The sequence below is a fragment of the Trachypithecus francoisi genome, unplaced genomic scaffold (assembly GCF_009764315.1).
Source record: "Trachypithecus francoisi isolate TF-2019V2 unplaced genomic scaffold, Tfra_2.0 Lachesis_group8, whole genome shotgun sequence".
NCBI classification, from domain to species: domain Eukaryota; kingdom Metazoa; phylum Chordata; class Mammalia; order Primates; family Cercopithecidae; genus Trachypithecus; species Trachypithecus francoisi.
The window spans coordinates 85136537-85160587 of record NW_022681473.1 but is presented as its reverse complement, the minus strand read 5'-3'; the positions used below and the strand labels follow the sequence as shown (position 1 = coordinate 85160587).

Below are 24051 nucleotides of genomic sequence, written 5' to 3'. Positions count from 1 at the left end.
GAATCCGTTGGAGGGAGATGCAAGACCACTGTAGTGAGTCCTCACTTTCTTATCTCTGATCTCCTTAGGCTTATTCTTCTCAATCAATTTGGCCGTGGGATTCCTCTCTCCTGTCCCCTGAGCATTCAGTCCAAGTGTTCATCCACATAGCCGTCTAGGGGCTTCGACACCTCCACACTCTATTATTCTGACTGGCTCCAGGCCAGCCCCTTTCCCCACTGGGAGGACTCCTCATCTTCTCTGCATTTCTCCTTTGGTCTAAATAATCCAGTTTAAAGTTACTAAAATATGGTTTTGGCATTTGGAATTCAACTTCAAACTCTGTGGTTTCTTTGGCTCACCTAAGCTCTTAAGGTTTCCACTGCATGTCAGTTTGGGCCCAAGAAAGCAAGTACTCAGCCTTATTTGCAGGAACTTGACCCATCTGGAGCGCGATCAGACTGGAATCAGAAGAGTTGCTCCGTGTTTCCAGAATCAGAGTTCCTTGGCCAAGGTCTATTCCACAGAGAGATGGATCTGAGTCGGAGGACTTCCTGTGCTCACTCTGGTGGTAAGGAGATCCAGAGTGTGACTTGCAGATAAAGAGCTTATCTGAAGTTTACTATGGCTGGGGAAAGAGCCTTTGAAGGCATGCTACTTCTTATTTTCAGAATGGGATTTTGTTTGCTTCCCCCCCCCCCATGGTGGAGTGAGGTCTGAATTATATTAGTATTTGCTGCTTTTTGGAATAAATGAAAGGTTCCTGGGCTCTTCCAATGAGGAAAAGACTTACTGGAGGCTCTTTTTCATATCTCACTCATTTTGGTTCTGGGCAGAAAGTGATAGATACTGGAAGCCAACCTGGAAAATCATGGAAGGTCTTGCTGGATAGAAATGTCTCCACTGTAGAGTTAAGATAGGTCTTCCTGAGGGACGGAGGGGGGCAATGGATCTGGGAAGTCATGATTATTTCTCCAGCAAGAGATGTACCTGGAGAGTATTGATGTGCTCTCCTACTCTTCACTGCTTCTAAGGAGTCAATAGCCCTCCTAGATTGATAGGTCTGGAGGTTCATAGTGGACCCTCTTCAGGGCAGACAGGTCTGAGGAGTTTTGCTATCACTCCTAGGATGAGAAGGATCTTGGGAATCATGACAGCATTCCTAGGGAGAGATGAATCCATGGAGTCATGGCAAGAATGCCTGTGGAAGGACAGGCCTTCATTCTTGCTTCCATGTCCTTGGTCCAAAAGGGCTCCATCTGTGTCCCCACCTATCTCATATCCACAGGAAAATTTCCATTATCATCTTCTTCATTTTCCAGTTTAGTGGTGAAGACAGATCATACCATGGTCCACACACACCATGGTCCACAACTTCCATCTTCCTGCCACTGGCCCTGCCATGCTTGCTACTGAATCTGAAGCACTCATCAGCACCAGTGACAAGTGACATGTCAGATGTGTGATGACTGAGAGTGGTAGATTAGCTACCAGAGCAACAGCATGTCAGGGTCTGTGACTTAGTGGACATGGAGGAGAAACCACATCAACAGGTACACCCTGTTTCCTGGGTCCCACAGATCAGCACTCTGAGGAAAACATAGCAGGCAGAGGTCCACTCGAGGCCTCACAACTTTGGGAAACTCCTTATTCAGGTCCTAAGGGGATAATTCTATTTTTTGCAAGCAATTCATGTAATAGAATTAAGCTTAGTCATGTCCACAGTGTTTATGCCCAACCAGCTAAGCCTGACTACATCTGGGGAAATGCCCAAGTGGTTGACGATGCTACTCACTCAAGGGAAAGGGTATTTGTGTGATGAAGGTTAAAGATAAAATAGTTTTCAGGGGTAAGGCCTGCTAAAACAAAATCTAGACAGAACCTGAGAGCTTCTTCACTGATTAGTTACATTTTCATTATATTCAAAACATCGTCTCCCTCAGTGGTGATGGATGTAGTTTCCCACTATTTAATAGTTGATTTTTTCTGTGCTCTTCTCATATGATCAACCTAAGCCAAACAAGGAAAATTGCTTTTCCTCTTCCTTGTGAAGAAGGCAATGTCATGTACTTACATAATGTTAGCATTTGGAGACAACATCTATACAGTATCTAATTTCTCAAAGTGAGTAACTTTGTGAGTCTTCTACAAATGTACTGAAGAGAGATGTGTGTTGGTGATTAGATCACCTCCCCTGTCTTCTTTATTCAACCCACAGCTTGGAATTGGAGCCCTGAGTGGAGCAGTGTGAAACTCTTCTCCAAAGAATAATATAGCTCAAGGGGCTGTGGGATGTGAGCACTCTTGACAGTATCAGAAATCTGCAGCTGGACATCACACCCTGCCTCCACAGCCTGCCAGTAGAGTTAGGAAGGAGGGTGGTGACTGCCAACACCACCACTGGCATCAGAGCAGTTATTACAGAAGCACTTTTCCTATATCCTCTCCCTTCTCACCACACAATACAGTAGCTGGTCCTAAATGAATCATTCTCCAGGGCCACATTGTTCTGGGAATGTAGAAGTAAACAAGCTAGAAGACAAGGACACTTGAAAAACTGATCAAACACAGGGACAACTTGATCACGAGTTCCTCAAGGATGGGTTCCTCATCTGACTCAATCTCATCTCTGTTGACCAACATACCAGAAGATCAATGGTTGGTTTCTGGGAAGTTGGTTAAACAGACTTCGAGGATGACGGGAGCAAAGGGAGCTGCAAGAGGCAGTTCAGGCTGCCAGTAGACCCAGAGTCCTTGATCCTTCTCCAAGGAAAACTGGACATTAACCAGGATCAGCCTGAGCAAGAGAGAGTGCAGTTTTCCTGTCTGTACCATTTTGCTGTCAAACTGGCAGGGCTGTGAGACTCCCTGGGCATGCCTCTAGAGGGGATCCAGCTCCAGCAGCTTGTGATCGGCATTGCTCGATCTCTGTTTTCCTGAAAGAGACTCTCCACAGTCCTTTGAAATCAAACCTCTCCAGTGGGGGCTGGAATTACTTAGCGAAGCCAGGAGTTGAGCATCTATCTGCAATAATGTATTTCAGGCCAGGGATTGCAACAGATAGACACCCGCATTCTACAACCTCACCTCTAGTCAGAGTGGCTGAATGCATTTGTAAATCTGAATTCTTTCTTAAAGATGAGTTTTATTGTAACAACTTTGCATTTTCCCTTGTCAAAATGAGAACTCACATTTTGGAACCCTTTGCTCAAGAAATTATTTTTCTGGTAATAAAAATACACATAAAGAAAATATGTCATATGGAAAAGATTACATTCCTAATCTGCCTTTCTATAAACTCGTTCTCTTCAAAAGGATAAACTCTGACTTTATATAACAAAAACACAATGGTGACAGCGTTCTTCTTAGGCATTTTTGTGAGCACTATGTATATATTAAGGACATTAGTTCTTTGTCTACCATATTATTTGCTTATCAGTCTTCTCCCGACCTCCCCAGCCACAGTATGTAGGCATTTGGTACAAGCACTGTAATAGCAGGTACATGACTATGTTTTTAGTCTACTCTTTGTGCCTAATAAACAGTCTGATGGGCATGGAGGTTCAACAAATGAGTATTAACCACAAACTCTACAAGGCAGATCACCCTAGGTTCTGTAACCTAGCTGATAACCCTACTCTTATTTCACTAGGTTTGTTTTTAGAAGCAAAGGGAAAATACTTGCATTGAAAACTCAATCATAAACACCCTCTGTCATATTCAGATAGCACAGAAAATTCTAGAACAAAGCACCTGTCTCCTAGCAGAGCTTTGCCTGCTTTGAGGTTGAGAATACCTGCAGAAAACACCTAAGTCATTTATTAAAATACTGAGCTGAGAGAGTCATTCCCTTGTAGGAGAAGGCTCATTTGGTTATCGCTGTGGGCTCTGGAGCAGGACTTTGGTATGTCAAGACCCAAATCCAGTTACTGGCTGTGTGACTTTGGACAAGGTAGTTAACCACTCTAAGCCTCAATGCCATCCTCTGTAAGCTCAGAATAAAATAGATGTACAAATTACTACAGTGTCTAGACCTAAGTGTGCAATTCATTGCAGATATTCTTATCCTTATCATTATGATTATGATATTACTCAAGTCGTGGAAACAGCAAGTCCAGTTTCTGGAGACTGCAATGATGTCATTCCTCACACCCACTCAGACTCCAGGAGGCTCATCCAGTTTCCCACCAAGTGAGTCTATGCCTTTATTGCTCCCTTCTATAAAACACTAGGATAATCATGGCACATAATAATGCCTTTGTGTTTATAGGGCATGATCACATCCATTTTCTTATTTGACCCCCACAATAACCTTGTTATGGTAAACAAGGAAGAACATGTTATCTCCATTTTAGAAGTGAGGAAATAAAGGGAAAACGAGCTGAAGTGACTGGCTTAAATTACTAAGAAGTGGAGTAGAATTTAAAACAAGATCTTTCTCACTATGTCTCTGGGTGGAATAGAAAGACCACTGGCCAAAAGGCGCAGCCCCCTATTGGTCAATTTTTGCTGCCATCACTGAGACCACCAGAGTGGGGAGCATTTCTCCTCCACTTTTCAGGATTTTGGATCTGCAGTTTGCTGCCTTTAGGCTGCTGATGTCAGTGTGTTATCTTGCCCAAGATTATACCGACAGGTGTTACTAGGAGATGTCTGGCTGGAGCAAGTCACATTATTTCCATACGTACACAATGACATCTTTATATAGTTTACATATCATTGACATGCTCACCAGAGGCAGCTTTGAAGGGAAAATGAGGTCTCGAGAGGGCATTAAAGCCAGCTGGAGTAGACAGATAGATGGCAGGGATGGAGGGGGCTTTTGCTCTGTGAAAGGCCAAGTAGCTCCATCTTCTAGAGGCCAGGTCTGAGCCTTGAGCACTGAGGTGACTGACTGGAGCACTTTGCATGCATGAGCAGCAGCTCTTATGGGTGATCTCCTTTTGCTCTAGTTAAAAAGTAGGGGAGGTTTCTCCCAAACTACCTGACCCAGTGCAGTTATAATGGTCTAAAATCACAGAACCAACCCTGGTTGTACAATAGAATCATAGGTGACGTTTTTAATACTTATAGATGCCAAGGCCCCACCTAAACCAATTAAATCAGAATCTCTGTGACTGAGATCTAGGCATCAGTATTGTTGTTTACAGTTGTACTGAGGTATAATTGATATACAGTAAACTGCACATATTTAACAATCAATTGGATGCACAGTGACATAATATATATCCTGACTCTTCACTATAATCAAGACAACGAACATATACAATATCTCGCAAAGTTTCCTCATGCCCTTTGTAATCTTTCCCTACTTCCCCATCCCATCACCAAGAAAACATTGATCTGCTTTTTGTCACTATAGATTAATTTACATTTCTAGAACTTTTTACAAATGGAATCATATTGTATGTTGTCTTTCTTTTGTCTGGCTTCTTTAACTCGGCATAATTTTTTTGAGATTTACCCATGTGGTTATATATCAGTTCCTTTTTATTGATAAATAGCATTCATTGTATACCATACTTTATTCAACTGTTGCTGGACATTTTTTTTTCCGGTTGTGGACTGTTACAAATAAAGTTGCTCTGAATATGCACATTGCATGGTATGTCTTTGTACTGATGTATGTTTTCTTTTCTCTTGGATCAATACCTAGGAGTGGAAAGCCTGAATCATATGGTGGACAGAAGTTTATCACTTTAAGACACTTCTAAACAGCTTTCCAAAGTGGTTGTGCCACTTTCCATTTCCACCAACATTAAATGAGAGCTCTGGTTGCTGCACATCCTTGCCATTCTTGCATGGTCTACCTTATACTATATAGTGAGTATAGCTGATCTCACTGTGATTTTAAACTGCATTTCTGCAATGACTAACGAGGTTGAGCACCTTTTCGTATACTTTTTGCTATCTGTATATCTTCTTTGTTGAAGCTTATATTAAAACCATTAGGGATGGGATCCCAACATTAGTTTAAAAATCAATAAAACCTCCCTGGAGATTCTAACACGCAATCAGGATTAAGCATCGTTGTTTCACTAGAAAACTGAGGGCAGACCTCTCATTTTACTCACGTGGAAACTGGGAGATTAAGGTTATTTGTATAGCAAGAAAAATTTCAAGACAATAAAATCACTCCTAAAATAGTTGTGGACATTACAGATCGAGTTCTCCACTGCAGACCTAACTATATTATTTGCACAAGTCCGACAAGTTTTACTATTGTCTCTGGTAAGACTTAGTGATATAATTAACTGAATTATTTGTTCCAATCTGATCATTTATCATTTCGCTTAGTCACAAGTACTTGTTCTACAATAAATTTTGAAGGAAGTGCATTATTTCAACTTTGTGACAGTATTATGACTATGGTGAAATGGTAGGGAAAATAGCCTCAGGGCTTCCACATATAATGTTGACTACACAACCCTAGAGGGCTCCCTTCACATAGCAGATATGAAACCTGTGCATAACTGTTACAACCGTGTGCGGGGGACTGAACAGCCTTCATCTCTAAAATCTAGATTCTGGGTCTCACCTTCTAATTGTGTGACCTTAGGAAAGTCAGTTGAATCTCTGAATCTTGGTTTAAAATAAAATGGGAATAATTAGTGTTCACAGAATAGATGTGAATGACGTGAGATCACATTGGGGATCAGCAAACCCAAAAGGCTACAGGAGCCAGGTAAGTAAGTTAAATGAACAAAGTGGGTCAGGTCAGAGAGGCAATAGAGACACGATGGAGACTGTGACAAACTCTAGGGTGCTTGCCCTGTCTACTCAGCTCTAGCTTGTTATGGCCTTGAGGAAATGCTGGCCATAGCTTCTGCTCTTAAGAGAAATCAAGCACATCTGTGGTTCTGATGCGGTCCACTGAAACATGAAAGAGCTTTGCAAGTTAAAAGCCACCTAATAAATTTAAAGGGCATCATTATATGTCTTAAATAAAGCTGTAAGTCAGTCTATGAGGGACTATTGTGGATGTCTATCTTGCATCTTCTCCTCTGTCCTTCCTATGAGAACTAGCAACACCATCATATGGATCTATAACCCAGTCTGGGTCAATCATCTTATTGCACCCACCCAGCCACAGTGATTGACCCAATGATTGCATGTGCCCAGCTAGGAAAAAGAACCCTTCCTGGGGATTCTCCTAGCCAGAACTAACACAGGAGCTTTCCTTCTCCAGATACGAGACCATCAGGGTTAATATTCAGAGCTCCCTGTGCTTCACAGTGTATGAAGAAATGCCATTTATTCTAGGTGAGAATGAAGACAACACAGAATTGCTGATGACGGATAGAGTTCTGTCATTATGTGAGTACCTGATTCAAGAGGCCCCTTCTAAATTCTTGTTACATGATCCAGTAAATTTGGGACAAGGCTAGTTTGAGAGGGGTTTCTATTGCATGCAAGCAAAGTATCCTAACTAATGCATTCTGCCATCCAATGGCAGAGGATGAGTTTGCATTGATTTTCAACATATCCTGTGACATTTGATTCACAGATAGAGGCTGCAGAGCTTAGAGGTGAGTCCGAGACAGGAGATGGAAACGTGGCAGTGGTATTTCAGGGAAAGCTAACTAACCAAGGCTGTGCAGAATTCTCTCTGCTGATTTGAATACCACAACCTGAAATATTTTCCAGATTTGAAAGCTCAGATGTGGGCCCTGCTGAGCTTCTGGAAGCAATAAGGCTCTAAGAAAAGGATTCATGCTAGGACACACAAGAGATTAAGGACAACACTACAATGGCATTTTATTAATTTACATTAAAAATGGAGCTGATATATAGACTGCAGCACTCCCATTATCATCTTATGTACATTATGTTCTTAAGCTACACAGGAAGCCAAAACATAATCAAAAACCACTTGTTCAAGTTGCTTTACTATAGCATTGTCAAGAGAGTTTGAAATCTGTATGTTCAGTGTACTTGGTCCATAGAGGCAAACTAACACAGAAAGCCAGGTCATGAGCACTAGTCACAACAGCAAAGACTTGGAACCAACCCAAATGTCCATCAATGACAGACTGGAATAAGAAAATGTGGCACATATACACCACGGAATACTATGCAGTCATAAAAAAGGATGAGTTCATGTCCTTTGCAGGGACATGGATGAAGCTGGAAACCATCATTCTCAGCAAACTATCACAAGGACAAAAAAACCAAACACCACATGTTCTCACTCATAGGTAGGAATTGAACAAAGAGAACACTTGGATATAGGGCAGGGAACATCACACCCTGGGGCCTGTTGGGGGAGTGGGGGGCTGGGGGAGGGATAGCATTAGGAGAAATACCTAAAGTAAATGACGAGTTGATGGGTGCAGCAAACCAACATGACACATGTATACCTATGTATCAAACCTGCACGTTGTGCACATGTACCCTAGAACTTAAAAGTATAATAATAAAAAAGAAAGAAAAAAAGCCAGGCCATGAGCAGAAGCTTATTTGACTGGAACAGGATGGAAAATGAGGCATTAGATAAGTTATTGTTTAATGGCATTGAGCTAAAATAACCTTATAAATTTATTTTACAGGGTTGGGGATGTAGCCTTTGGATTTCAAAATATGTAAAGTTCAGATTGTCAAGCCTTCCTCTCTCCCAGATAGTACTCAAAAGGGCAGTCTCAGTGATTTTCCTTCCTCTGCCACACTATAGCTGTTCAACTCCTTTTCTGCTGGAAATATTCCTTCTGTGTATCTTATGCACTCAATTGGATGATGAAGTAGTGGTATGGGTGGTACCAATGATGACATTCCCAGTGACTTGCATCAGCTCAGGAGCACAGGCTGTGTACCTACCTTCCCAATGCTGCTTTCAGTGATGTCACATTGGCAGCTTGACATCAGCTATGACGGAAATATTGACATCACAGAAACTGGCAAACATTACAAATCAGGGTGCTCTCCCCGCAAACACAGAAAGCTGGTGGTTCAACATTTACCAGCACACCACTGGTTACGAGTGCAATACGCCCAACACCCTTGTTGTTTCTTTCAGGTGTACATTTCTACTTTGATCCATTATGGACTGATCTAATATTAGACATTTAGAGAGAAATTCTGTGGCCTTATTTCTAAGATCTTACAGGGTCCTTCACTTTGTCTCCGGCCCTTACACTAAAGGGCTCACTTGGGGTAAGGCTCCAGTTCCACAGGGTGCTGGTCTAAGACAGGCACCTCCTGACTCTCAGTATGGTGTTCCCACCACACCTCTTACCAAGCAAAACAATTACTTGCGTGTAGAACTGTTCCCAGCTAGTAGGAAGGATTTCATAAAATCATTTACCCTAAGTTACTAGCACTGACGCAATGTTAACTTCTTTCAGATTATTTGTGTTTTCCTAGCCTACAGGAAGAGTGATAAGTGGTGAGACTTCTGGCAACACTTCAGGCTACTGAGGGAGTTAAATAGAAGCCAGGAACATTACTAATATTTCTTACTCTTAGGCTGGCCACCACCTAAAAGCAACCCTGCTAATTAATTCTCTAAGTCTGGGGAGAAGAAATGCTGATGATGATAATAATAAAAATAATTATTTTTATTTTTCAGGACAAATCAGTCGCTGTCCTTCCTGATAATGTCGCAGGGAATTTCTCTGACTTTTGGTAACTCTCAGATATAGGAGAGATAAGTTGATAGAACTCAATCAGAATCTCTGTGATCCAAATATATGACAGTGCTTGTTGAAAAGTGAGGATTTATTGCCTGAAATTTGAGAAGACCCTAGAGATGGCCCATCTCTTCTTGTTTTGCAAATATACCAATGACGACATCCAGAAAATGTACAGTAACTCAGAGGAGGGAAACTCAGGGCTCCTGTTTTCCGGGTGCACTCTCCCCTTTACACAAGTTTGCCTCTTCCTCACTTCTGAGACTTCTATTTCCCTGGAAGTTTCCTTCTAAATGCAGTAAACACAACACATCTGGATATGCCAAATCAGCACGTATGCTGGAGAAACATACACTTGGTACAGCCTAAATAAACTAAAGCCCAGAAGCTGCTGTCTGATGTTCTCAGGGACAGATGTCAGTAGCAGGCCTGGGCTGGCCTTCAGTGTGCAGGCTGCCAGGGGCGGTCTAGGCAGCTTCTGCCAGTTCTCAGAGACTCACCAGGACTGTTCACTGTCTCACACTTGTTTCTTTTCAGGTTTTACAAGACTCATACGGTGTCTTTCATTTCAGTGCCTATTACTCATTTCAATGATTCAGCCGACCCAGACAGGAGGAAAGCAAATGGACATGAGGTATGTGGAGAAATCTACTGAAAATGGGATTGATTGGGTTTTAAGAAAGTAGGACTTAAAGTTGGATGAGGCAGCATTCTGAGGATCTTAAGTTCCCAAGACATAATGTTCAACATTTATTGTCAAACCCAATTTCTGACTAAGCCATTTACACTTTCTGAATAACCACTTTAATTTTTATTCACATCTACTCACCTTTTAAAAAATGGAAGTATGAACCAATTTTTAAAGAAATAGGACCAACCTTGGAAACTTATAACTATGAATCTTTATATTTTTATGATAGTTGGTAGTTTACAAAGCTGATTTCACTTGATCTTTACAAAAGCCCTATGGGGTGATATTTTTATTACCCACATTTTATAGATAAGGAATTAAATCTCACAAAGGTTTGAAGACTACCCCAAAAGCGTCATAGGGCAACTAAAACTAGTTAACCCCAAGGCCCTGTACCAGAATGATCACTTGCCTTTCCCCCACCAACCCACACTCACTAGGCACAGCGTCCAAGAGGCTATGCCTCTTTCTCAATGCCATCTTTGGGTTGCCTCATGCTACCTGCAGTGCTTACCTTCAAAGCAGATGCTGACAATGCGTTTGGATTTTGGAGGCTTGATTATGAAATAAAACTGAATAAATAGTGCTGGACACATGTTGAGTTTCAGTTTTCTGGCCCTCCTCTTTTGAGACTCCAGGTCCAACCCTCACTTGTACCTTCAGATTCATGGACACCACTGATGAGGTTCTGGCTTGTTTCATTTTCATTCATGACTTTGACTCCCAGACCATACTTTGATCCTGGTTCTTACAGCGTTGATCTAGAAACATCCTGACCTCCAAGGCACCATCAAACCAATTTTGTCCAAGTAGTATAAATATCATTGCCCACCATAGATCTGGCAACAACAATTTAACATTTGCTGGGCACTTACCACGTGCCAAGCATGGTAAGTGATGAATGCTTTATGTTCATTAACTCGTTTAATGCTCATAGCAACCCTCTGAGGTAGGTACTCATAATTGTAAAGATGAGAAAGCCGAGGTGAGTAACTTGCCGAAGATCACACAATAGGTGGGGAGGCCAGGATTTGTGCCTACATCATTTTGACTCTGCAGTGTGGGCTCTTAACCACAAGGAAGTACTGACCTCCGAAAGTCATCTTACATCCACCTCCTCACCGTGGATAATTGAGGATGACAAGTGGTTATGAGCACTTTCTTTGTTGAAATTTAAGCTTAAAAATTGACTTGGAGGGTAGTGTTGTTAGACATCAATCCATGACCTGGGGGAAAATACCTACAGAGAGAGACAATGGGAAGACTGAGAACCCATTAATGAAAGGCAAGCAGTCCACACTATATTGCTTGTAGTGTAACATTTGAAAAAACACATATTTTGTGGTGAGTTTGGGCAAGATGCTGCCCGCCCTGGGAAGGCAGCCAAGAATGACTGCCACCTCCACCCCAGAGGATCACCCGACTAAAGGCCACAGAGAGGACCAGGCCCCATCAGAGACTGCTTGTAATTTCTCTCACTGTGGGAGTTTCCAAATGAATAAACAAACAAACAAAAGTGGTTCTACAATTTTCTCTGCAATTCAGATTCAGTGAAGCAGTAAGTCTTTGGTGCTTAATTATGAAAGATACCAAAAACACTTCTTGTCCCAAATACTTTGCAGAGCAATAACATTGAAAAATAGTTCTAAGGCCTGTTTCACTGATCCAGATTTCTCTCTGTTTTCTCATGTATGATGCAAACATTTAAAGAAATGAACAAAAGTCAGATATGACTGGAAGCTGCTTGAATTAATGTGGATCAAGAAGAAAATGGCAAAAATTCAGTCCCCATGCCTCATTTCAACCATTAGGATTCTCCCCTTTTAGATATTTTACAGGACTGCTAAAAAGTTGTCAATAATTACTTTATTGAGCATCTGCAAGGTGCACAGCATTGTACATAGCTTGAAAATGTCCAATTGAGTTTTTGTCACACCCTCTGTAAAGGCTTCCCTAATTTCCATGGTTTTGTGGTTTTTCTTCCTCTGTTCCAAAGAACATGCTATTAGTACCTTTACTGCAGCACTTACTTGTCCTTCATGTGTTACAAGTACAACTGTACTACGTGTTCTCTCCATTAGGCTTTGACTCCTCAAAGATGGAATCCATGCATTGTTGATCTCTGCAAGCTTGATGTCCAAATACGTGTTTGACAGATGAACACATGACTGAATAAATGTAGGGTGCTGCACTTTGGTTCCTTCTCCCAACTCCCTAGTCTGCATTTAGGTGGAAATGGTTGATGCTGAGTGAGAAGCCAACATTCAAAAGGCACAATGAAAAAGAGAAGTGTCCAAAGGCATAGCTGATCCACAGACTAGAAAATCAGCTCCATAATGAGGAAGAGGCTGATCCCAAGGCCTCAGAACATAACAGAGCCACAGCAAGATCTTTAAGCCAGAGTTGGGGTTCATCAACCCCAGCCTCTACCTGAAAGCCCAGTGTAGCTCATTAGGAATAGGGGGGCAGTCTAGCCACCTGCTGTGGCTTCAGGTCCAATGCAGATGGTTCCAGAGACCCATGGGCACAGCCACACTAGTAGCTCAGGGCAGTGGGTCTCAGCCACCTAACCTTACTGATACTTTTTGCTTTATTGTCCCTTTTTAGATTTCAAAACAGGCCATGCAAGAATAAATAGACACTAAACAATTGGATGTGAAAAAGAAGACATTCCCAAATGGTTCTCAAGAAGCCGTTTGGATGCTGTGCTCCTTACATGGTGCTAAGGGGCTCAAGCTGCCACGGATGCCCTTTTCGGGCCTTTCAGTATGCAAATATGTGCTAGGAGGGAATTAAGTTTCCCTGGGATGCAGTAAGCATAATGTTGTACATGGACGGCTAATTGTTTTCATCACACATGCCAAATCCAACTGATTAGTCAGGGCCTGGAATCTGTTTGATGGATGAGGAAATCTTGCCACAGTCCAGGGAGGCAGCTGAATAATAGCACGAACTTCCCATGTCTGACATCCCAGGTGTGATGGGACATGTGCAAACAACGTTGGCTCCTAATCTGCTCTCAGCCACGAAACTAAGGGGCCTCAGGTTCCTTATCAGTTAATAGTTTGGCTGGACTGTCCCTCTGGTCACTTCTAAAATTCCTTTTCTTTATCCAGCAGGATTCTTGACCAATCAGTATCAAGTCAAACCCTCACCCTTTACCTTCACACTGCTGAAATAAAGGGACATCCAAACTTTATGCTCCCTAAGACAAGTGTTGGTAAAATACTGCTTTAAATTTCTTAGATAAGCCTGGTGCATATCTCCCCAGCACGGACTCATGTGGTGCCCATACTCCCTAACCTTGCACCACAAACCGATCAGGATGGCAGCTTGCTGGCTGCTGTTCTACTCTGGGTGTGACTCTGCTATTTTTCTGCAAAATGTAACTCTTGCTACGCTCATGTTTCTCATTCATCGACCCCATGCAAATGGCTGACATGTTCTCTCTCCTTGTTGGGACCCTGAATTTTTGCATATAACTTTCTGATTGATCCTGGGCTGTACCTCCAAGATCAGTATTTCATACTTGGCTGTTTCCTACCTCTCAGCAATTCTTTAAAACATTCAGAAAAATCCAGATGATCTCACCCCAATTGTGGGAAGCAAAGTTTGGTCCCTCTTGTTATATTTTTTAGCACAAGATTTAAAATGACAAGTGCTTGATCAAAAACATTTTGAGAATGAGCTCTCACATTTCACTTGTATTAATGGGGGAGTTATGTTTGTAGCCTCAAACACACTATAAAAATAATTTCCTAAGATATAATTATTCTTAAATATTTTATTTATTTTTTCAGAGACGGCCAGAATAATTTTTATCTTTATTTTGTGGCTCTTTTCTATATAGTTGTACCAAAACAACCATTTAGGGACATAAGTCAGAGTATTTTTACTGTACTAGGTACTTACTCAATGCATTAGAAAAATCTAGTATGTTGCAGAATATGAATTTTCATGTTAGCTTAACATATGGATCTTTCAGTTCAACCTTGTCAGGCAGGGATACACATCAAGTTAATCCAAGCTGGGCAAAAGATGTCCTTGGATCTGCAGCACCTACTAAGAGCAGGGCTGTCCACCTTCTCTTCTCTTCTTTTCACCTGAGAGGACTGTATTATACCATTCAAGGTGCAAAAAAAAAAAAAAAACAAAAAAACACTTTGCCCTTCAATTCAAACTCTGTTACACCACATTTGTCATAAAATGCTTACCATTACCTAAAAATGATTTTTTAAAAAGTGCTTATAATTACCTAAAAGAAAAATGTAGCAAAATTCAACTTTGGAGGAAAATGAAAACTGTACATATCCTTGAGAGCCAAGGAAAGCTAAGAGATATAGAAAATTCTACATCCCCACAAAGTCATTTCAACAGAGAGGCATTATCTGCATTCCACCAAGGTCAGTTGAGTTGGGGAGAAAGATAAGCAAATGCTGAGAAATTGGCTGCAGAATTTTTTTTTATCTGTTTTGCCTTAAATCACAAAAAGCAATGGGAAGAACAAGCTCCCTTTGTCCTTTTCTCAGAGACCTTTGGTTTAAAGTTGTTCTTTTTCTAATTCTTCCCTCCCCTGTAATTTTTAATTATCAGAAATAAATACCAGTGCGTTTCAGGTGGTCATCTATGTCAGAGTGCATAACTGAAGTTATTAGTGGCTTGGGAGTTCGCACACATAACTGGAGGTAAACAGCAGATTACTACACCTAATCTCACCCTGAGCATTTCTCCTCTGTCAAGTCTAAATTCTGCCATCTTCTTTTGCAAAAACAAGCAGACGTCCCCACCAAAGGCCAAAATATAATGATAACTGACAGTGAACAGAAACCCATTGTAAAGACAAAATATTCCAGCTTTCGAATTCACTGTGACTGGATACTATTAGTTTTTTGAGTTTATAACTCCCCAGAATTATCAAAAGTAACCTTGTAGCCAATCCGCTTGCAGACACTAAAAACAACCTGAAATAGGCCACCCAGGGTACCAAAAGCAGTGTCAAAGAGCAGTGAGACAGTGCCACCAAGGCCCAGTGCAATGTCCTTGCATACAATTGGAATAGCGCCCATAGTATACACAGGGAAAGTGGCCACATCCACAAGGACACGGACAGGGATGCTCAGAACTCGGCAAATGGCCTTCAGCAGACAACAAAGGATCCGGAGAATAGCCCTGATGACTTTGGCCACAACCTTCAGCACCTTCCAGGGAATGCTCACCAACTCTTCCCCAATGGCCATGAAGTATGAGATGGTGGCTGACCCCAAGCGGTAAAGACAACTTTCTATGCCATTAATCACCTGCTTGGTAACACACCACAGGAGATAGACAATGTTCCTCAGGATTGCTACTACAAGGTAATAAATTAATTGAAAAAGCTTGATGAATGGGGTAGCAATGAAGCCCATGAGTTTTCCCAAAAAGGTACTACTTCCTTCAGATGCCTCTGGAGGCAACGGAGCAGACCTCTTGCTCCTTGTGCTAGAGAGGGGACTAGAAGTCTTTTGAGATTGCACCATTCGTTCTTCATCCTGGACTTGGTTAACCACTTCCAGGATTTTTTTCATTTTCTCTGTGTCTTGCTCAGTTTCACCACAGTTGTTCTGAAACAGCTGAGGGTTAAATGGAAGCAGTTTCTGAAGATCTTTTACCATCACGTCTTCTATAATGTCACTGTCCCGGGTGTGCTTGACAAAGCCCATGGCCCAGCCACCTCCAGGGACAGCACAACAGGCCGCCAGCCAAACGAACTCAGGGACTGCCACTTTATCTTTAACTCTGTAGTCTGAGGGCACTGTGCCTGTGAGGATATATAGGTCTTCCCCACTGCCACATTGTGGGGTCAAAGCCCGGTCCATTAGGCTATGGAGATTCACGTACCACTGTTCCTGGAAGGACTGAGTCATTGGGGCTGAATTTGTGAGAGTAAATGTGGCCACCTGGAGATCACTGCTAAGGGAGAACGGGTATAGCTGTCCTCTTTGGTAATCAGAATCAAGGTAATCTGTATTCAAGGCTTGCTTGCTTCCCAGGCTGTTCACAAAGGTGATGGCCTCTGCCTCATTAATTGCTTCCTCAAGGTTGCTGTTGGGGTCATCGATCTGAAAGAAGAAAACAAGTGGTGAGATGTATCCCTGCTTACAGCACAAAGGCAGCACTAGAATCATCCTGCCCAGACTCTGGAGAAGTCCCCACTGGTCTATTATTACTTCAAACGCTTGAGTTTGGAAGGACTTGGTTCTCTGGCACACGCACACTTCATTCTAATATACCAAAATCCTGGTGTTTCAAAGCATCTTTCACATAGGCTGTTTCCTAGTCTATTACCTGTGTTTACCCCACCCTGCTCTACAGTAACACCCCTTCACTCACACACACACCCACCATCGTAATGTTCTTTTTAAAATCTGTTGTAGTCTGGGGCCAGGTCCGTGGCTCATGCTTGTAATCCTAGCACTTGAGGAGGCTGAAGCGGGTGGATCACCTGAGGTCAGGAGTTTGAGACAAGCCTGGCCAACATGCACTATTTTAACTCCAGCCTGGGCAACAGAGCAAGACTCTGTCTCAAAACAAACAAACAAACAAAAAATGTTGTAGTTTCATGAGCTTCATAATTCTCTTTTGGAATACTTTTCCATGAACTTCAAAGTAATTATTAAAAAAAAAAAAAAAACGGGGGGAGTAGATCTCAACAGGCAAATAAAGCCAGAACTGCAACTCAGTTAATCAGCCACCAATGTTGGTTGCAATTGAATGCACATGTTCCTAAAGAATGTTTATACATTTTCGGATTTATGAAAAATATTCAACTCTAATCAGTGCATTTAAATTACATGGGGGAAATGTATAGTCTGGTATTGGTTACTGGATATTTATCAGGTAAAACTAAAATTCAAATTAGACCAGTTGCTGTTTGAACTTAATCTCCCCAATATTTGCTATGATTAACAATTCATTTTCTGTCTTGGTCAATCTAGACATGTGCTATATATCAATTGCAATCAATATATACATCCTTTCTTGGTTCTGCTTTCTTTTACAAAAAATTCAATATTATTTACGATTATTTTCATCTTATCTGAAAGGACAAAAGGAAAGTGCTTAGGATTAATTTAGGATTATGTCATTATCCCCCAAACTAACTTGTAAATTCTTGACATCAGGAACCATGTATATTCTCCCAGAACCCAGCCCAAGGCCTGACGCATACTAGAATCTCAAGGCATTCTTGTTAGTCTTTATGCCCTGGGGTGGCAGTATTTATAATAGCAGCAAGTGGAACCATCCCACCTTTTCAAAAACAGGGAAAGGTTTCGTAAATAACATTATGTTATATCCATCAAAGAAATAACTCATTAAAAACCATTATGGCCAGGCATGGTGGTTCAAGCCTGTAACCCCAGCACTTTGAGAGGCCTAGGCAGGTGGATTACCTAAACTCAGGCATTTGAGACCAGCCTGGGCAACATGGCAAAACCCCACTTCTATAAAAAAAAATTTCAAAAATTAGCTGGGCATGGTGGTACACACCTGTGGTCCCAGCTACTCAGGAGGCTGAGGTGGCAGAATCGCTTGAGCCTGGGAAGTGAGCAGAGACTGCGCAACTGCACTCCAACCTGAGTAAGGGAGTGACACCCCCATCTCAAAAGCAGTCATTAAAAAGCACTTAGAATTATAAAGCAGTTCGTAATGATGAGAAAATATATGCTATAATGTTGAAAAGAAAGGGCAGGATATAAAATTAAATAATCACTTTTTAAAAGCCTTCAAGTATGTAAGGAAACATTTTGAAAATAAACATATGAGATGTCAACATGGTTGTTTGATTCCTGGGGATGCAAGTCATATTTTTTTCCTCTATTTTCTTGTTTCTCTCCTCGTACCTCCCTACCCACATCAACCCATAATATGTGTTACTTTCAAAAGGAAATAAAAGAAATACAGACCTAATTAAAATGAGTAAATTATTGGTAACTGATTCTCTAAAATTGGTGTTACTCACTAAACATAAAATAAACCCCAAGGGGAGTCAAAGCCATAGGAATTGTGTTGTACCTCTAGTCTGAGGGCAGTCCAACTGTGCATCTCTCTGGCTCTGCAATGGCAAATGAAGACACTCTCTTGCAGGTATGCATAGGGGTACTGAGGGCAATGGATAAACAACTTGGTATATTTGCTGAAACCTAATGGAGTAATCTGTTGGCTGACCCTACTCATTCACTTCATGCCTTCCCCCATTCTTAGAAGGAGCAATGATCCTGGGTAGTCTTCACTGCTACCACATCCCTTGTAGGATAGAGATAAGAAGCTCATTCACTTGGTTAAGCTGCTGTCTCTGCTCTCTTATATCTGAAAGATACATCCCAAGGAAACATTAGCCTCATTTTTTAATCATAAGACCAGGATATAGCAGAGCCAAGATCTACGAAGACTTGGGTGTAAGGTCAGGGTTTTAAGATGCACATTTCTCCATGGTTACTGGGGCATTTTGTATGCATTTAACCTGATGCAGTGCCTTCATTCCTTCTAGGGAAACTAAAGATTGTTTTTGAATTGATAACCCTGTGGCAGAGCATTGTGGGAGCATGCTGGAGTGTCTTTAGCCCAAGAGCCACCCAAGGGTGAAACGTGCCTACAGGGGTTGATGGAAGGCCTAAAAAATGAGCAGAGAAGAGGGACTTGGATGAGGAAGGGGAGGAGGCAAAAGAAAGAGGCAGAAGGAGAACAGGGGAGGATAAAAAAGGGAAGCAAATGAGAGACGTAAATGAGAGAGAATGTGCATGCACGTGTAAGAGACAGAGTGTCCCGTTGTTAAGCAGAAACCAGGACTTACAACGGACTTACAAAGACTGTGGGGGTTGATTCACTCCCAAACTGCTATGCATGGTCTTCCAGTGCTGCGATCAGAGGAGACTAAGCTGGGTGTTTCAGCATCCTCTTAGATCACTTGAGTTCACGGGACTTCAGATTTCAGCCACAGCTCTGCACCTGACAATCAGGTAAGGCCTTTTCTGCCCAACTCCACAGGGAAATTTCCCATACACTTACATGGGAAATAAGCCAGGATGGAACCAAGGTGGCTGGGAAGGCCATAGCCCAATTCTATACTGACTGGGTCCTGTGCACCCCACTGCCCTGGGCCTTCCAAGGCAAAGCAGTAACTAAATCATATGCTCCAGAAATACAGGCAGCTTTGGGCACATCTTCCCTCCCCTTCCCCTGCTTTCTTCAGAACTTCATATTCATGTTTACTATATTCTTATGAACTCCAAACCTGGTTCTATGGTTTGATGACAAGATAGAACATAGTGTTTAAAATTGAGACAGAATATCTGGCTACTACTATACCTATATAGTGATAGGGAGATGGATTGGAGACTAATATTTTTTGAACTACCAATTTAATGCTTTCAATATAACATTATATGGAAGCATTTTTACTTTATTTTACAGATAGGGAAACCAAGACACAGAATGATGAAGAAAATTTTCCAGTATTCCAATAATTAGTAGCAAGAATGGAGCTTTTTCCATTTCAATGATTTTTTTTCTAGCATTTCTATTGTTTTATTTCAAATTCTCCTTTTTTTTTTTTCTCTTGGGAAATCCTTTTTTATCTTTTAACAGTTTAGACATTGATTTTTAAAGTTCCTTTAAGATTTCTCTATTTGGTTTTTCAGTTTATTTTGTTGCTTCTACTGGTTGACTTCAAGGAGTGTGTATAGCTAAGTACTTTGCAATTTCTGCTGATGAGTTTATCTCAAGAGAGGTCCATGATATTTTGTCAAAAAAAAAAAAAAAACCCAAAACAACCAAAACCCAATAGGATTGCTTTTGAAGTTGCCCCTGCCAGGCCCCTACAGAATTCTATGAATTGGGACCAGCTTCTGAGTTATTTTCTCAGTTCAGGGTTTTCACATGGAAAAAGCAGAGCAAATAGGGAACTACCACGCCCAGTCAGAAAAATGATACATTTTATCTAATATTCTATGTGTTTGCGGTGTGAGGAAAGGAATTCCACATCTGCTCAGTTGACCAGATGTTTTCTCCATTGTCTCAGGTTTAAAACGTTTCTCCTAAAGTAAGCCTTGTTTCCTTTTATAACTCATTATAGATTTATCATCCCAACATGTATCTGCTTTGCTTAATTTTTTTTTTTTTGGTATTTATACCACCTCCTGAATCAATGTTTGTTTGGTATGAGTAGGACAGTATTTTCAACACTTTTACTGATGGTAACAAGAACTATATAGGCTAAAGCCTCTCACTAACAATAGGCTACAGGGACTCTCCGCCTTTCCTAAACCACATTGGCCACTTTGTAAACAATCTGATTCTGTTTCCTTACTAATTCCTTTGTATTAACTATTACCCACGGCTCTTTTGTCTGTCCATGCAAGTATTTCTATCTCCCTGAAATTCATTTCCGTCAATTTTATCTTTTGCAACTTGGAGTTGTCAAAAAAACTGGACATTACATTATGAAGTCACTTTAACATATCATTTATAAAAATATATTAAATCCTAGGACCTTTTATTTTTATTTTTATTTGAGACGGAGTCTTGCTCTGTCGCTCAGGCTGGAGTGCAGTGGCCTGATATTGACTCACTGCAACCTCCACCTCCCAGGTTCAAGCAATTCTCCTTCCTCAGCCTCCGGAGTAGCTGGGATTACAGGCACGTGCCACCACACCTAGCTAATTTTTGTATTTTTAGTAGAGATGGGGGTTTCACCATTTTGGCCAGGCTGGTCTCGAACTCCTGACCTCAAGTGGTCTGCCCGCCTCGGCGTCCCAAAGTGCTGGGATTACAGGCGTGAGCCACAGCGCCCTGCCCCTAGGACCTTTTAATGCCATGCTAACTGATTTCCACTGAGGGAAATGCCCATGAGCCCACTATGCTATCTCCCTGTTTAAGACCAGCTTTTTAACCAACGACAAAACTTTCTTCTGATCCAAAGATGACTCATGTTTTAATAGCTTTTGTTGAAGAATCATCTGAAAAATCTAAATAAAATCAGTATACCAGCCCCCATCATTACCATGCTCACTTAACTCTACAAAACAACTAAGTATGTCTTGGTAGGCTCTCATTTTCTGAAGGGATGCCAAAGTGTGTGTGTGTGTGTGTGTGTGTGTGTGCGCACGCTCGCGCACGTGCGCACGTGCACACGCACGCATGTGTGTGTAACTTAAATGCCCACTTTATCTATAGGAAACTGTATTAAAAATAGTAATAGGCCAGGCATTGTGGCTCGCGCCTATAAACCCAGCACTTTGGGAGGCTGAGTGGTTGGAACTTGGTCACTTTAGGTCAAGAGTTCAAGACCAGCCTGGCCAACATGGTGAAATACTGTTTCTACTAAAAATACGAAAAAAAAAAAAAAGCGCAAAGCAAACAAACAAAAAAAACCCAGTCACAGTGGCATGTGCCTGTAGTCCCAGTTACTTGGGAGGCTGAGGCATGAGAATGGCTTGAACTCAGGGAGGTGGAGGTTGCAGTAGCTGAGATCACGCCATTGTACTCCAGCCTGGATGACAGAGCAAGACTCTGTCTCAAAAAATGAAAAGAAAAAAAAGAAAAAGAACAATAGTAATACTAGTTGATTAAAATAGTCTTAGTATATTCTTTGATACATTGTCACTTAAAGGGCAGCTGTATTTTTCCATGCTCTCTACAGACATGATTTAATGATCTGGTTATTGCAATTATAGTAAATTACTGACAACACTGCTCCCTAAAGACAAAAATAAACCTATGATGTAAGGTTATTTCAGATGGCAATTTCTGAATTATACCTGCCCATTTGCACACACCACTGATCTTCCTCTTTAGTATCCCACTGGAATCTCTAGATATAGGGGAACACACAAAGCTCTGCCTTTTCCACCTCCCAGCTGCCTAATCCCCCTGGACTGTCAATGTAATTTGATACAGTTCCTGTATTTAATGGAAAAATTTCTTTCTAATCTCAACGTGTTAAGTAGGTTTTAGAAAAATGAGCTGTCTTCGCTCTACTAGCCTCCTGCCCCATAAATAATCTTATAATAACTTCCTTTTGAAATCTAGTATCAGGAAAAAAATTTATCTCAAAGAGCTGGTCTGTTTCCTTGTATCAGACAGTAAAACCTATTTAAATCCATAGGTGATTTGTTTGTTTGTTTGTTTCAGAATTAAATGAGAGGAAACTGAATTTTTATGATAATATGCATGTAAGGAAAACAATGAAAAACTGAAAAGAGTTTTGGAGGGGAAACATTCACCCATTCAACAATATTTGTTAAGCCTGTATTACCGATGACTGGCACTGCAGGAGGAAGCATTGAAACTGAAAATAACAACAACAACCATCATCTATTAAGCACTGTATGCCAAACATTCTTCTATGAGCTCCACATGTATTATTAATACATCAGAAAGGGGCTGAGCTAACTATCCTCTCATTTAAACTTGCAACAACTATGTATTATTACTACCACATACAAGACAGGTGAGGAAACTGAGGCACACTGAGATTCAGTCACTGAAGAAGAAAATGAAGAGGGAGCACAGCAAGATGGCAGAATAGAAGGCTCCACTGATCATTCCCCCATAAGGACACCAATTGAATAACTATCTACACAAAAAATTACCTTCGTAAGAACCAAAAATCAGGTAAGCACTCACAGTACCTGGTCTTAACTTCATATCACTAAAAGAGGCATGAAACACATAGGAAAAACAATCTTGAATCACCACCACCCCTCCACCATCCCACAGCAGCCCTGGCATGGTGCAGAGAGCAATTCTATGCACTAGGGAGAGGGGAGTACAGCAACCGTGAGGCACTGAACTCAGTGCTGCCCTTGTTACATAGCAGGAAGCAAAACTGGACCAAATCAGCCAATGCCTGCCCATAGAGGGACAGCATTAAACCAGCCCTAGCCAGAGAAAAGCTGCCAATCCCTGTGGCTGGCACTTGACTTTCCACAAGCCTCGCCACTGTGGGCTAAATTGCCGTGGGCCTTAAATAAACTTGAAAGGCAGTCTAGGCCACGGGGACTGCAGCTCCTAGGTGAGTCCTAGTGCTGAACTGGGCCCAGAACCAGTGATCTAGAGGGCATGTGATCCACTGAGACACCAGTCAAGGCGGCTAAGGGAGTGCTGGCATCACCCCTCCCCTAACCCCAGGTTGCACAGTTTACAGCTCCAAAAGAGACCTCTTCCTTTTGCTTGAGAAGTGGAGAGAGAAGAATGGAAAGAGCTTTGTCTTCCATTTTGGATACCAGCTCAGCCATAGCAGGACAGGGCACTGGTCAGAGTTGTGAGGCCACCGTTCTAGGCCCTAGCCCCCGGATGACATTTCTAGACACACTGGGCCAGAAGAAAACCTGTTGTCTTGAAGTGAAGGACCTAGTCCTGGCAGGATTCATCACCTGCTAACTGAAGAGCTTTTGGGCCCTTAATAATCAGCAGCAATACCTAGGTAAGCATGTCACGGGCCTTAGATAAGACTGTGAGACTTGCTGGCTTCAGGTGAGATTCAGCGCAGCACCAGCTGTGATGGCTACAGGGAGAGACTTCTGCCCAAGAAAAGTGGAGGAAAAAGTAAAGAGGACTCTAACATGCACCTCGGGTATCAGCTCAGCCACTGAGGGCATCAAGCGGGCTCTTGGGGTCCCTGATTCTAGGACTGGGCTCTTGGATGGCATTTCTGGACCTGCCCTGGGTCAGAGGGGAGCCCACTGCCCTCAAAGGTTAAGTCCCAAGCCAAGCAAC

At 41.8% G+C, this 24051-nt stretch overlaps 1 protein-coding gene across 2 annotated transcripts in view; it reads right to left on the bottom strand.

The window, feature by feature from the left end:
* Positions 1–12145: 12145 nt before the first annotated feature.
* ENDOD1 (endonuclease domain containing 1) overlaps positions 12146–24051 on the bottom strand; it is a 42314-nt gene continuing 30408 nt past the window's right edge. The window contains exons 1-2 of one of the 2 annotated variants that reach the window (XM_033203958.1): positions 18349–18622; positions 12146–16394 (exon numbers count right to left, since the gene is read on the bottom strand). In XM_033203958.1, coding sequence (XP_033059849.1) covers positions 15192–16394; positions 18349–18510 — 1365 coding nt within the window. In that variant the 5' untranslated portion in view covers positions 18511–18622 and the 3' untranslated portion in view covers positions 12146–15191. Of the gene's footprint in view, positions 16395–18348; positions 18623–24051 lie in introns of those variants that run through there. The other variant, XM_033203957.1, reaches the window with a different exon arrangement.